Here is a 15,934-nt window from a genome sequence, read left to right as displayed (position 1 = left end):
AGGCACTTAATAGGTATGTTACAAGTATTATCTTTTAATCATCACCAGAAAGGAAAAAAGAAGGATAGAAGAAGAAGAAAAAAATCTGAGAGTCAGTTTCTCACTATACAGATGAAGGAATTTAGGTTTAAAGAGATATGCCCAAAGTTAGGTAACTGGTAAATGGATGCAAAGAATTTACTCCCAGACGTTCTAACTCCAGAATTGTAAACATAACAGTATAATGCTTCCCCACTGCAGTAACAGTGGGTGTTCAGTAAATGGTAGCTATTATTACTAACAATAGTTCATCATATGACTGTGATTTACAGATGATGTACTCATGCATCCTCTGTCTCAATGATTTTTTTGTTTCTTTTTATAGTTTATAAAACTATGAACTGGTTTGATAAACATAGTTTATAAAACTATGAAACTGGTGATTCAATTGCAATTTACAGTTTCTGTTTCTGAAATGAACTTCTTTGCCTTTTCTGGTAGGAATGCAACTTCCAGGATGGCAGGCTGCTTCATATACAGTGTGTACCAGGTTTTATAAATATGTTTTGATTTGGCTATACTCTGAATTACTTCCTAGAAAGGCAGCAGGTCCAGAATCTGGGATCTGTGGGTGAAGACTTTATCTCTAAACACCAGTTACTAACTGTATGAATTGAGACAAGTGACTTAACTTTATAAGTACATCTTAATTTCATCACTTGCAACGATATGGTGCAATTCTGCCCTGACTAGTACAGAGTTATAAAAAAGATCAAATGAGACAATTTATGAGAAAATACTTGACAAATTGTGAACTGAAACTGATGTTAATAATCACTCTAAGCCCTGCAAAAAGCTTATACAACTATGTTGAGGATATTAACTTCCTTGCCCTTAATGTAATTGAGGATTTTAAGACAAAGGGTTGTATCTTGGAAAGGCAACATCTTATCACTGTCATTACCACAATGTTTTTATTTAGGATCCCCATGGTCCATGTCACTGCTAAGAAATTATGTAGCTAATAACTTCTTTCAAAAAGTTAGGTAATTCTAGCACAATGTGAGGCCGTTCTCTATACTTTAGCTATCATATACACCAGCATATTGTTTGAATTTCATTAGCAACTAGAGGCTTTTCATTTTAGAGTTGCAGCACTTACTTTTAATTTGCATGGAACTGAGATCAATTCTTATTTTGCTGAATACAGTGTGTCCAGCAGCCAGGTAGTCATTTTTACACTCACAGTCTTGCCTCCTACTTCCATTAAAAGGACATTCATATGGATTTTGTAGTCTGAAACAACATTAGAATAATTGTAGTATGCAGTAATTATCCCATCATGTAGATAAAGGTACACTTTGGAAGTAGGAGAGTAAAAGATACACTTCTTCAATATTATAGTGTCAGTAAGCTAAATGAGAAAGATGTAAAAATCACCAAAGATTAACATCTAATTCTCAATGGGAAGTTCAAGCATGGTTTATGGAAAAATATTTCAGCTATAGTTCTCCTAGCTTTTATTATTGTTAATTTTCTTTCCTTTTCTAAGTTTATTTCTTTTGAGAGAGAGAGAGAGAGAGAGAGCGAGAGCGCACAAGCTGAGGAAGGGCAGAGAGAGAGGAAGGAGAATCCCAAGTAGGTTCTGCACTGTCAGCATGGAGCGTGATGTGGGATCAAACTTACAAACCATGAGATCACAACCTGAGCCAAAATCAAGAGTTGGTCGCCTTAACTGACTGAGCCACCCAGGCACCCCTTATTAATTTTATTTCTATTAAAATAAACATAGCTCTTAAACTCTTCTCTGTTGTCCCACAGCTCACCTTCTGCGAGCCCATGTTAATATTCAAGTCTTTATTAAACAGGCCTGAACAACATCGGGTTTAGGTCCTAACATGTTCACCTGCTCCTAAATTACTTGTCCCACTTGTGAGCTATTCTAGTATCACTCTGAAAGCTAGAACTTGTAATTCTCTTGGTGGACCATAAAAATGCACAGATAAGCCAAAATCTCATACCTGACACCATATACTTCAGAAAAGTTGTCTTCTTCACCTTTAACCAATGATATATATTCCTTGGGGTTCTCCAAGTGCATGCCTGCACAATAGATCTAGAGGGAAAATACAAACATCTAGAAAAGGTTTCTCCAGTCAACGGCCAATGTTAAAATCAAATACAAACTGCTTTCAAAATACCTTTATTATTCTTCCCTTAATGTTAAGGTAATAGTCACCATCCATGGTAATGTTGCTTTTCACTTGGATTTCTTTGCAGCTGGTAAATGTTTTACCTTCAAGGACAAATGAATACATATCAATAATGAACAAAGAACAAACTTAGCATGAATTTAGCTCAATCATACTAAAATTGTTATACTCTGAAAAAAAATAGACATTTTGTTTTGTGAAACCCATGACTACTACAAATATTTATTTTCAAAATTGTTTTTAAATTTTTTCTGCTTATGGGACGCCTGGGTGGCTCAGTCAGTTAAGCGATCAACTTCAGCTCAGATCATGATCTCACAGTGCGTGGGTTCAAGCCCCGCGTCAGGCTGTCGGCTGACAGCTCAGAGCCTGGAGCCTGCTTTGGATTCGTGTCTCCCTCTCTCTCTGCCCTTCCTCCACTCACACACTCTCTCTCTCTCTCAAAAATAAATAAACATTAAAAAAAATTTAAATTTTTTCTGTTTATTTATTTTTGAGAGAGGGCAGGGAGGGACAGAGAGAGAGGGAAGGACAGAATCTAAAGTAGGCTCCAGGCTCCGAGCTGTCAGCACAGAACCTGACGTGGGGCTCAAACCCACAAACCATGAGATCATGACTTGAGCTGAAGTTGGACACAACCAACTGAGCCACCCAGCCACCCCTATTTTCAAATTTTAATTAAAATTTCCCAGGAACATCCAGGTACCAGGTAGATTTTTAAAGTCTATTACTTACAATCATTGACATAACACTTCTTTTGAGAATCTGGTTTTAAACGCTTTAAACATAAGTTACTGGACCGACCATTTATAGACATGCATTCCACTCTTCTCTCCATTTTCCCAGCTCCACAAGTCACTGAGCACTGTGAACAGGATACAGTGATAGATAATGTTAGATAATAAGGCCAGTAAACCTGTATTTTCTCCTTTCAGACTAGGCCCCTTTGGAACAAACTGGTGATCCATAGTGGCTAGAACTATTGCAGATACAAAAATATCCTGGAGGCTGGGCAATCACAGGTGAAAGTAATCCTTAGGCATGAGCCAGAATCTATTATTTCTCAGTTACTGTCTTCTTTTCATTTATTTTGTATAGTTATATCAACAGTATGTTGTAAATACTTGATAAGCATTATTGATGATGGTTATTAAGACTATAAAGTTTTTTCTCATGGTTAGATGCTAAGATTACAAGGCAATATTCATTCACTTGCTTTCTATCAAATAGAGAATGGAATATAGTGCCAATGACTTTCATTACTCATACATCTGATCTATTTACTTCTTCACTTAACCAATAAATATTTCTTAAGCATCTACTCAAAATGCAAACCACTGTGCCAAGTTCTCTGAGGAATAGCAATAAATTATTAGTCATGGTCCTTGCTTGTAAGCAGGCAAGCATAGAAAAAGAGATATTTGTACAAGTAACTGATAATGGTTTTTAGACAAAAGTGGTATGAGACAATCTAGTTAGCAGTGCAGATTACCAGGCATACTAAACCTAGAAAGTCTCATTCAAAAGGTTTTAAATTCATAATTATATACTGACCTTGCTCCATTTTCCAACTTTCCAAGTGGCCACATGCAAACAGCTCCTAAAATTGCATTTGTAAACCTGAGGGGAAGGCAGAACAGGGCATTCTCGATAGTCTATAGGCCAAAGCTGATGAAGCTTATATTTCTCAGTAGACCAGACTGCAATGCAGTATGTAATCCTTTGTCGGTAACTAAATCCGCAGTTACCTGCACACTGAAAAATACACAATTATAAGGAGAGAAAAAGATGCCCTTAATCTTAATTAGGGCCTGTGTTTGCCAGGTGCTTAATATATACTGGACTATAATCTAATTTATTAGCCTCATTTACAGATGAGTAAACAAATGTTCAGAGACATTGGATAACATTTCCAGAGTTGCACCAATAAATGGAAAGGATGCAGATTCCAGCTAGACTGTCTATTTGTAGTGCCTGTGCTTTTTTGGTTTTGTTTTCCATTACATTGCTAACAGCTTAATTGGATGAAGCTTTATCTCCTGAAAGTCACAGCTTCAGAGAAATGGAACATATTACGGGTTCTTATCTAAAATAAAGAACATTTATTATCCTTAACTTACTAGTAATTATATATAAGTTAGCATACATTTATCTTAATATATATATTGTGATATATAATACCATTTGACTAAAACAGGTAAGTGATATTATTAAAGATGAAAAATAGGCAAATATATTTGTTTCCAGCAATAATGGAGTGACAAGAATTAAGTTGCCTTCTAACCTGAAGCAGCAGAAACATCTGGACAAAATGTATCAAACAATGGCTTTTAAGACATTGGACATTAGGCAATAAAGTATAGTGATACCCGGGAGATGGAAATAAAACAAATGATCCCATAATTGCTCTAGCCTACTATTTTGAGAGTTTCCAGATCTTGGAACAAGAAAAGGAAACACAAGGGGACAGCACGGTTCTGACCAGTATACACATACATGTGAGGACACTAACCGAGGCCAAAGAATGAACAAACCAGAAGTCTTACCAGAAAAGACTATATCTGGTACTCACATGAGACCAAATATAGTGCCTGTTCCCTCCAGCTAGACTGGAAAATCTTATATACATGGGACAATAGGTAGAGTACTCAAAAGGGTCTCGCCACAGTAGAGGGGAATAATTAACCTTAGATTAAGCATTGTACTAGCCTGACCTAATAAATCTTAACAGCAAGGCAAGAAAGGATCAAATGGTTTCCAGACAGTAACTTCATTCCAGAATGAAGCTCAAAATATATGCATATGAATAAAAAAAAATAGCCAACAGCCAAAAAAGTAAAATTCATAATGTCTAATATGCAATTTAAAAAATTAACTGGCATGCAAATAAGCAGGAAAATATAACCCATAATGAGGAGAAAATCCATCTATCAAAAGAGGTCAAGAGGGTGCAGTGAAAAGTAGGACCTCCAAAAATTCTCTCCTCCATAACAGCAATGAGAAAACTGGCAAAATTTGTCAGAATTAACTTTCCCAGAACTCTAGAAATTAACCAAAGGCTTGCAACAATCCAGGAAGCATTTATTTAATAAACAAGCCTAAATTTCAGGATGAAGAGGGAGCTTTGTGGTGTTTTGACTTACCCTACACCTATTTTCCCCTCTCTGGCTCCACAGTAGCCTTGAAAGTCCACAGCCCTACAAACATGGTGAAAAGAGCAGCCTGGTAGCTACAAGAGAGGCACAACTGGGTTGCACATTTTTCAAATCCCCCTTTCCACAGAATTGTCATAATTTGAATTGCTTGATGGCTTTCTAGAAGATCCCACCTGCAAGGCTTTCTTTCATTCTTTCTTCTTTCTTCCTTCCTTCTTTCCTTCCTTTCTTTCTTTTCTTTTTTTCTTTCTTTCTTCCCTCTTTTCTTTTCTTTTCCTTTAACTTCTTTCTTTCTTTCTTTCTTTGACTTGACCTGACTCAGTGCTAAAAGCCTTTTTCCCCTTAGGGACATTTATTAAACCCAATTAAAAGCCACTGTTTAACTTTGCAGCTCCCAGAACAGGGATAACAGTTGGAGCAAAAAATAAGCCAGATTAAAAAAAAAGGTTAAGAGGAAAATCTGGGAAATGAGATGTCTGTAATGGCAGTGAAAAGCCCCAATATATTCATAGAAATCTAGAAAGCTGTGCACATGCATAGGAGTGAGTTCATGTCCCGGACTGCACACATGCTCAGGAAGCACCTGGGACAGGCCTACATTTTCACCTCTGGTTGACATCCAGGCCATGCACAAAAGCAGGACAGTAAGCTTAAGGACGAGTTGTCAATTATCTTGCTGAGTGTTAAAGGTTCCTACACAAACAGAGATTCTTGGCAAAGGCTGGAGATTGGTTCCAGGTGTCTAAGGAAATCTCAACCCAATCATTAGCTCATAATTAAACTAATCAAGCAAAACTTCGGTGATTACATGTGACAAAGAGTACAGACATTACAGTGAATTAAAAAAAAAAGTCATTAAATAAGAAGACAGCAACAACCATATGTGCTGGGGTGGAGGGAGAAAGAATAGAACTATAACAAGAAAAGAGATTGAATTAATAATAATATTAATAATAATAATAATAATAATAATAAACTTCACACAAAGGAAAGCCTAGGACCAGAGGCTTCACTGGTAAACTCCACCAAATGTTTAAAGAAGAATTAGCATTAAACTTTTCAAAACTGTTCCAAAAGAAAGAAGAGTAAGGGACACTTCCTAATTCATCCTATGAGGCCAGTATAGCCCTCATACCAAAACTAGACAGACAAAGATATGACGAAAAAAAAAAAAAAAGGAAGAAGGAAAGGAAGAAAGAAAGAAAACTAGAGACCAAAATCTCTAATGAATGTAGACACAAAAGTCCTCAACAAAACATAAGCAAAACAGTTCCAAAAACAGATAAAAAGGATTATACACCATGACCAAGTGAGATTTATTCCAGGCATGTAAAATAGATGGGATTGCAAAATGGTGCAGCAACTTTGGAAAACAGTTTTGCATTTCCTCAAAAGTTAAACAGTGTTATCATAATACTCAGCAATTTTACTCCTAGGTATTTGCCCAAGAGAATTGAAAACAAATGCTCTCAGCAGCATTATTCAGAATAGTCCAAAAGTGGCTCAACCCAAATGTCCATCAACTTATGAATAAACCAAATGTAGCATATGCCTAAAATGGAATATTATTCATCCATAAAAAGGAATGATGGCTGATATATACTACATCATGGATGAGCCTTAAAATACCATGTTAAGTGAAAGAAGCCATATAAAAAAGACCACATATTGTCTGATTCAATTTATATGAAATGCCCAGAACAGGAATATCCATCAATGTAGAATGCAGGTAAGTGGTTGTCTGGAACCAGGGGGAAGAAGGCAATGAGGAATGACTACTATTGTATATGGAGTTTCCTCTTGGGGTGATAAAATGTTCTAGCAGTAGATCATGGTGATGGTTGCACAAACTTGAGAGCACAATAAAATTCCCTCAGTTGTAAGTGCACACACATAGACATTAGAATTAGCAGAGAAGGACATTAGAAAGTTATCAATAACTGTAGCATACTCAAAAAGTAGAGACATGGAAAATCTAAAAAAGCTGAAATCAAACTTCTAAAGATAAAAATTATAGTTCCTGAGATTGAAAAAAAAAAACTGCATGGGGATTAATGGCAGATCAGACATCACAGAAGATTTTAGTGGACTTGGAGATATCCATATCCAGATATCCAACTGGATTAATGTTCAATAATAAAAAGGAATAAACTATTGATACATAGTACAACCTGACTGAATCTCAAAATACTTAAAGTCATCAAAATCATGAGAGGAAAAAGTAGTTCGTATGGTGTGATTCCATTTACACAAAACTCTAGAAAATGCAAAATAATATAGTGAGGGATCACTAACATGAAAACCACATTAGGTTATCCGTAGTTGGAAGGGAGAGGGGAAGGAATTATAAAGTCGCACAAGAAAAATTTGGGGGGTGATGGAGATGCTGTTCATTTTGAATATGGTAATGGTTCTATGGGTGTATACACTTCAAATATGTGTGGTCTATTGTTTGTCAATTATACCTCCAGAAAGCTGTTTTTAAACAGCAGGCAATTCCGCAGGGCCAGTTTGCCAAACTGTTCCTGGTGGTTGCTTTCACAGTCGGCCCCAACTGACACTTGAGAACCGAGCTAGAGTTGAACATACATGCTGCTATTACTCTCTCTGCACCATCCATGCGTGGTTCCATTGCTTAGATTGCTCTGAATACCACTATCTGCCCCCACAAATTTAGACCCAGTTTCAACCACATCAAATGTTAGACTCAGTTGTTTTTAGACTCAGGAGCAAAACTTCTTAACTTTTTTCTTTGCCTTACCTGTGATGAGTCTCCTGTTACCACAATATACTTGCAGGAAGGGTTCCTGCATTTCTTGATTGAAAGAGGTCTGGTGGAAGGTTCACAGAAACTCTCATTCACTTGAATGTTTTGTGCATCAATGCACTTCACTTGCCGATGTGTCTCTTTTTTATGACATGATGTTGAACACTAGAGGTGCAATGACAAAATGGGTTTTTTTCTGTCAGTCTTTTATGCAGTGTCTCTCAAAGTTTACTTCTCAATACTCACGTTCAGCCACTCTCCTGCCACCCACTGGTACTGCATGCAGTCCTGACGCCAACATTGCCGCTGAAAATCAGGCCGGGTGGATCCAGCACACATTTCTTCAGCCACCCGACCAACGCCTCTCAGCCGACAGTACACATCCCTTTGCTGAACTCCAGGACCACAGGTCACAGAGCACTACAAAGACGCCCGAGTGAGTTGAACAATTAGCGAGCAAATATCGAATTAGGGAAAGATAGCAAAAGAGTGCCATGGCCTATTTTCTTGTTTCTTTGAAACATAGCCTGACATTACATCAGGCGTTGGGTAGAATATACATGCAATCAGTATTTTTAAGGCTGTCTGGGGTGAAGCATCCATACAAGTACGCAAATAGATTTTTATATTGCGGTACCTACTCAAGCCTTATGGAAACCATGACAAACTATACGAGAATTTATACCAGACACTCCATCCCAGTTTGAAAACTATTCTGACTTCAACATTCTTAATATCTATAAAACTCACTGCACAATGAAACTATTCTACTACATTGCTTTTAAACATGACTTAAACCCTGAGACTATATACATAATCTCCCTTAAGGAACAATAATTTCCAAGATTGTGTTAAGCTCACCTTTATACTTGCACCATTACAGTTTGGGGATCCAAATATTTGCTAATCTGTTGATTCATGATTGTGTTTCAATGGACAGTGTTTGGGGAAGCTGATTGTACAAACTGTAAACTTAGACAATCTTGCCATAGCCTCTCAGGTTTCCTTTTTCTCATCGGTTCAAAGATTTTGTGTTATTTGTAAAATTTCATAGGAAGTGTCCCTAGATTTATTGCTAACAACAGTTCTACCTGTGACCAGCAGCGTTGAGGACCTGAGGCTCAGAGATGGTAAGTCACTTGCCTGTGCTTCTGCCTCTATAAGGCAAGATGAGGGGTGCCTTGGTGGCTCTGTCAGTTAAGCGTCGGACTTCAAGCTCAGGTCATGATCTTACGGTTCGTGAGTTTAGCCCCACATTGGGCTCTGTGCTAACAGCTCAGAGCCTGCAGCCTGCTTTGGATTCTGTGTCTCCCTCTCTCTGCCCCTCCCCTGCTCACGCTCTCTCTCTCTCTCTCAAAAATAAATAAACATTAAAAAAAAATTGAGAAGGCAAGATGAAGTTCAGTTCTTTCTGACGCCTTACCCTAAGCTGTCCTTGCCTTTGGGGGATGGGGAAGGAGCTGGTAACCTCTCTGGGCCCTTGCAGTTCTAGAATGCCAGCTCATATTTACAACACAGCTTGACCACAACCAAGAGCTGTGGTGCCAACATTAATAAAGTATGGAGAACGCCCAGTGATACTGATAAAATTTGTGAGTTTGTTTCATATATATATGAAATATATATATATGAAATACATATATGAAATATATATATGAAATATATATATGAAATATATATATGAAATATATATATATATATATATATATATATATATATATATATATATATATATGAAATATGTATATATATACACACACACACATACATACTCTGGGTTATTCCCGAAAGGATTGGAAGTCCTACTGAGGAATATCTGGGGTTGCCCCACTGTTCCCACCTGTGATATTGTTAGGGTAAAAACTCAGGTCTTGCAAGGGCACTTGGGTGGCTCAGTCAGTTAAGCGTCCAACTTGGTTTCAGCTTAGGTCATGATCCCACCGTTTGTGAGTTCCAGCCCTGCATCTGACTCTACGCTGATAGCGTGGAGCCTGCTTGGGATTTCGCTCTCCTTCTCTCTCTCTCCCCATCCTCAAGTCATGCTGTCTCTGTCTCTCTCAAATGAATAAGTAAAACTTAAAAAAAAAAAAATAAGGTCCTTCACCAAACTTTATGTTTCTGTAGGAGTCTCAGAGTAACAAATTTCTTTTTCTGCAACAATAAATGTATATACCTGCAGAATATGGATTTACCATGAATGAAAAAATATTTATATCCCACAAAAGCTAAGAACTTGTAGACTTGAATTTCTCTTACAGACTGTTGCAGCATTTCATTCTAAATGCGCTTGAAAATTTAGTTTTCTTTCTTGTGTGTACAAGTAATAACCACTGACTTGAAAGAGAATTTATATATATGTTTTAACTTATGAAGAACAGTATACATATCTACATAGCTTACATTTACCTTCATTCTGTGCTTAACCAGTTGAATTTTGTCCTCATTGAGTGCTTTCACAAAACCCAGCTCCTTCGTATGGAGAAAACAATAATTTAATGTGTGTTCGGTGCAGGGCACAATATTAAGCAGACTAAAATGTCTAGATGTAATTTAGCTTATCGGAACCTCTTTTGAAAATGTTTAGCCTATAAAATAAGGCTCCTGCAAACATTTTCCAGGGATAATTTCAGAAATATAAACTACATTTGGAAAACTTCCTGCCTCTAAACCTGAAAAAAAAAAATCCTGGAAAAAAAGAATTCACAAAACACAGCTTAGCAAGTTGTTCTATCAGACAATTATAATTTTCTGAAATTCAATAAGCCACAGTGGTTTATTGGTCCCTTGGTCATAGCAAAAAATCCACTGAAAAATCCACTGTGACCATGGGTAACTACTACTGTGGGCCTCTTCCCTAAAAGGAAAAAAAAATGGCCTACTGCTTGAAAGAAAACAAGTAACTTTTTGTTTTTCAGTTTTTTTAAGATAAGAATAGAAAAAAGCAATTTGATGCAATTTTAGATTTGAACAGAAAAGATAATTTATGGCTTACATGAAATATTTCTTAACCCAATATCATCAATAACCCTAACTGAGAGATCCAACAAAAACTTTTCAAATCTTGTCTTAATCTCATGGACGCATTCAGCAGCACTGACCACTTTCTGTGGAGCCATTCTGGCTTCTGTGATTGAAATCCCCTTGGGCTCCAGGTACTCTATTCTTTTTAGATTGCTCCTTCTCAGAGTCCTTACCTGACTCTATTTTCTCAGTTCAGCCATAAATATTAGCAGATTCCGGGATTCTGTTTATAACCTCTGAACGCTCTGAGTGTATACACCCTCTGAACGCTCTGAGCAATTTCTTCTATGCACCAATTTTTAAAATCTGTTCTCTCCAGCCTTGATCCTAATTCTGACCTCAACATTTGCATTTCCATGTATTTACAAGAATGTTTTACGTAATTACAAGAACTTTCCTCTGTTTTCTACCTAGATATGTCAAAGGCACCCCAGATTCAACATTTCCAAAGCAGAACTTTTGCCTGGTCAGTCTCCCCCACAGGGGTGGATGCTATGAAGATATGATTACTCACTCTTTAGTCAAGTGACTTACTAAAATGACCTTTTAAGGCACAACTCTAACTCTAAAATATGTATCCTTACTTAACAGCTTCATAGAACTCCAGATTTATAAGCATGTTACATATTATCTTTTTTTAAAATCCAGATAACTAACGTGAAGTCAATGGGAGACTATAATTACAAGTATAACACAGATACTGAATGCACTAACTCACCAACACAGCATTATTTAAGTCAAACAGGAACAATCAGACGAACATCTGATTTATACGTAATGTACTGTAACTGCACAGACTGGCACTTCAAAGACTTGACAGTGGAACTGGAGAAGGTGAACTTTCACCAATCCACAGGTACTGTAGTCATTTCAGCAACTGCTAGAAATGCCAGAACGTGCATTGCAAAAGTAGGTTCACCAAGCTGCTATTTCATAAATTATTTAAAATTCAAATAGTGATGTCTTGTCTCTTGATGCATTATTTATCTTTTTTTTTTTCCAGTAGACTCCACACCCACTGTGGAGGCCAGTGCAGAGCTTGAACTCATGACCCTGAGATCAAGACCTGAACTGAGATTGAGTAGGATGCTTAACCAACTGAGCCACCCAGGTGCCCCTATAATTTCTTAATAACAGATTTAGGTTTTGATTTTACCATAGTTATTCTTAATTGTGGTCTATTTCAGTGAGTCAATAATGTAGCAGCAGTATTCTCAGTAGTAGAACGTTTGGAGTTAGGAAAGATTCTAGGAATGTGTAACTTCCATTTCTCTTCGATTTTGAAATTCCTTTTACAGCAATAGTAAGTGAATGACCATCAAACCTACCTATACTTTCATACCCTCAGTCTGGGTATATTCGCCATATCCTGAAAGCAGTCATTCCATTTTTGGGTGACTCTAAAGTTAACAAATACTCGCCCAGATTGAGCTGAAATAGTCGTCTTTAAACATTTACCGACCATCTGGAATCTGTCCTCCTTTCCAACACAGAACAAATGCATATTCACTTTCATGTGAGAAAGTATAAAGGGGTAAGTCCTAAAACTGTGGCAGCTATTTTATGACCAGTAGGAGCTGACCAATAAAATCACAGAAATGCCAATCCAGCACCTTGACCTTGTAAAGCTGCTGAGTCAAACTTAAAGTCAGTGACCTTCTGGTTTTGTTATGTAAACAAGGAATGTCTTTGAGTTGAAGCCACTCATCATTAGGACTTTTCTTACTTGCAGTAGAATACAATGGAACTGACATAGAATGGCTGTAACCATTTGACTGTACTTCTCTGGGGATGTGGGAATTTGTCAAGACTTTTCTTACAGTGTGGGTCCTGGAATAGGCACTGCTCCAAAAATCTGACCAGAATCTGTGCCAAAGATTTGAACACTATCCATCACTACTGTGGCCTATTATGTTGCTAGTAATTTAGACAACTACATCATATTTAATATGTGATCAACTAAACTGTTTTTCCCCATAAACTGTAAAATCCATTATGTATCTTGTACTTAGACAACATACCTTTTTTATTTTTTTATTTTTATTTTTTTTTTAACATTTTTTATTTATTTTTGGGACAGAGAGAGACAGAGCATGAACGGGGGAGGGGCAGAGAGAGAGGGAGACACAGAATCGGAAACAGGCTCCAGGCTCCGAGCCATCAGCCCAGAGCCTGACGCGGGGCTCGAACTCACGGACCGCGAGATCGTGACCTGGCTGAAGTCGGACGCTTAACCGACTGCGCCACCCAGGCGCCCCAAACATACCTTTTTTAAACAAAAATAAGCTTGCAATGAATTCAGTACACATAGGAATTAGATTTCTATTCAATGTGCACTTTGTGACACAGCGACAATCTACAATTGTTGACTGTAGGTTCCCTTGTAAGAGTGGCAATATATTGCTAAGGAAATATAACGATGACCTGGTATATAATGATGATAATGAAATAATTATGACTGCAACTATAGTAGGGAAAGCTCAAATAGACCTGTGTTCACATGCTTCCCCCGCACCCCCAACTTCCTTGCCTGCTGCAGATATAAGCAACTTAACTTCTATAGCTGACTCTTCACAGGGTCAGGAAGTGGCTGTCCCTTGTTGCTCCCTTCCTATTCCCAATTTTTTCACTTTTCTTGCAGAGATAAAATTATTTCTGCCTCGAAAACTTTCTTGATACATGCCTTAATCATCTGAGGCCACTCAAAGAAAGGCCATCTTAAGTATCAAGAAAGGGGAGAAAGGAAGAGAGCGAACAGGCAGCATAGAAATGCAAAAACAGGATTGCTGGAACCAACCAGAAGAGATTGAGAAGCATAGTTCACTCAGCCCCAGAGCAAAAACACATCTTCCCTGTCCTGGGGCTCCAGCCTATCTTCACTGGTAGGAACATCGCTTGGCCGGGGAAGAGAGATGAAGAGGTTCTGGGCTCTTGATCAGAGGCTATCGGGACTTAATTAAGATCTACTATCTTTTAGGCTATAAGAGATATATATGTATACATCAGAAATTTTTGAAAATATATAAATATGGATTTACGTATTTGGGAAATATGGAATTAGAGAAATACAAAATCACTTAAAATGTTAGCATTTAGCATATAGTTTCAAAAAAAAAAAATGTTTCCAGGGGCTTTGGGAGAGGGGGCACCAGTCAATAGATGTGTGAGATTTCAGAACTTCTATCACCTTTGGTTCCAGCTCTGATCTTAAAATACTAGAAAGAAAATGATGAGTCTCAGAGAAGGGGAACCAGGCAAGTGGTTGATACCATGTGGCTCTAGATTCAGTAGGGTTGAGTGAGATCCTCTTTCCAAGTTGTCCAGCAGATTAGCCATGATCAAGAGGAGGCAAGAATTCTGGACTTTTTTTTTTTTCTGAGCATAAAAGCTACATTTGGATGGTACTGACCTAAGTAGATGCAGCATGAAACAATGAGGTCTCCAGCACCATGCCTTAAAAACTTGAATATACAAGCAAAGTTAGTATTCTCAAATAGGTAAAATTAAGTTTAAAACAAAACAGAACAGAACAAACAAAAGAACTCTTATGAACTCAAAAGAACTCTTCAGAAAGTGGAGGGAGATTTTTTTTTCCTTCCTAAATGATTCTAGTATTTACTTTGCCTCTAAAGGTATACATCTGGAGTGAGAGGACAAATGGCTCTGCACACCAATGCTTGTTTCTGTTTGGCAGCAGTTGCTAAAATGAATTACTAAATCCTTTCCTTGAAAAATGATATCAACTACCAAATGAAGAGAGTTACCTCAAAGCTCACTGGAGCACCTTTGTGGTCACAATTTGCTAAATGAGTCTTTCCACTTGAGGTATAATGTAAAATAGTAATAAAATGAAATTATTTTATAGTGAGTGATTATACTAAAGCAATGTTACAATTTATACAGTCGGAACAGAGTAGCAACCAGTGATTAGCTCGTAACTACTTCTGAAATTACACTTCTGTTGAATATATTATTACATGTAGCACAGTGACAGCCTGCAATTGTTAACTTCATGTGGGTACTTTTTATAGAATAAATCAAAAGCCAACGACTTCACAAATGGTCATTTGTTTCTGGCAGAGATTTGGGGACTGTGTGGGTGTATGAAGCTAATTTCTATGACAAGGAAAACCAATTCAAAGAGAAGAAAGCAGACTCTGTACAAAAGCATCTGTGTTTTTTTATAGTCTTTGAATATTCATATCTGTATCTTAGAAACCCCTTAAACACGTCCATTTAGTGAGTCTTATATAATTTCATACTTGGTGGTAAGCCAAGGCCAATTTGTTAGCACTGATGATTGATTTGCTGTTGTGGGGCTGGAGGTCAAGGGTCAGAAAGTGTCCCTCATGAATACCAACCACAGCAGCTGCACAGCAGAAGAATCCTGGGGATCAACAGGAATGCTGGTGGCCAAGAAGCCAAAGTCTGCCCCACTTCCACACCCATCCCCCAGTGGTTCCTGGCTGGTGTCAGAATTAGAAAGTCTCTGCCACATGCTGCCTTCAGTGCTGCGTTCAGTGACTTTACAGTGTTTCACCCTTTGGGGAAAACCACTTTGCCATTATTCTGGTGCATTATATCTTGGTGCAGATAAAGTAAGGCAAACCCTGATTTTTTTAAATGTTTATTTATATTTGAGAGAGAAAGAGCGCGCACACGTGCGCATGTGCGCACGGGGGAGAGGCAGAGAGAGAGAGAAGGAGACAGAATCCAAAGCAGGCTCCAGGCTCTGAGCTGTGGGCATGGAGCTCAATGTGGGCCTTGAACCCACGAACCATGAGATCATGACATGAGCC

The 15,934-nt window shown here is 37.8% G+C and overlaps 1 protein-coding gene across 3 annotated transcripts in view; it reads right to left on the bottom strand.

The window, feature by feature from the left end:
* The window catches only part of ADAMTS20 (ADAM metallopeptidase with thrombospondin type 1 motif 20), a 180,211-nt gene that overhangs the window by 28,495 nt on the left and 135,782 nt on the right, over positions 1-15,934 (bottom strand). For 2 of the 3 annotated variants that reach the window (XM_058743069.1, XM_058743071.1), the window contains 7 exons: positions 8,361-8,534; positions 8,109-8,279; positions 3,747-3,947; positions 2,928-3,057; positions 2,181-2,275; positions 2,001-2,095; positions 1,142-1,275 (listed from right to left, as the gene is read on the bottom strand). In XM_058743069.1, the coding sequence (XP_058599052.1) occupies positions 1,142-1,275; positions 2,001-2,095; positions 2,181-2,275; positions 2,928-3,057; positions 3,747-3,947; positions 8,109-8,279; positions 8,361-8,534 (1,000 nt within the window). The remainder of the gene's footprint in view (positions 1-1,141; positions 1,276-2,000; positions 2,096-2,180; positions 2,276-2,927; positions 3,058-3,746; positions 3,948-8,108; positions 8,280-8,360; positions 8,535-15,934) is intronic. The other variant, XM_058743070.1, reaches the window with a different exon arrangement.

The sequence above is a fragment of the Neofelis nebulosa genome, chromosome 8, assembly GCF_028018385.1.
Source record: "Neofelis nebulosa isolate mNeoNeb1 chromosome 8, mNeoNeb1.pri, whole genome shotgun sequence".
In the NCBI taxonomy this organism is placed as follows: domain Eukaryota; kingdom Metazoa; phylum Chordata; class Mammalia; order Carnivora; family Felidae; genus Neofelis; species Neofelis nebulosa.
The sequence above is the reverse complement of the archived record's forward strand: the minus strand, read 5'-3'. Positions and strand labels throughout refer to the sequence as shown.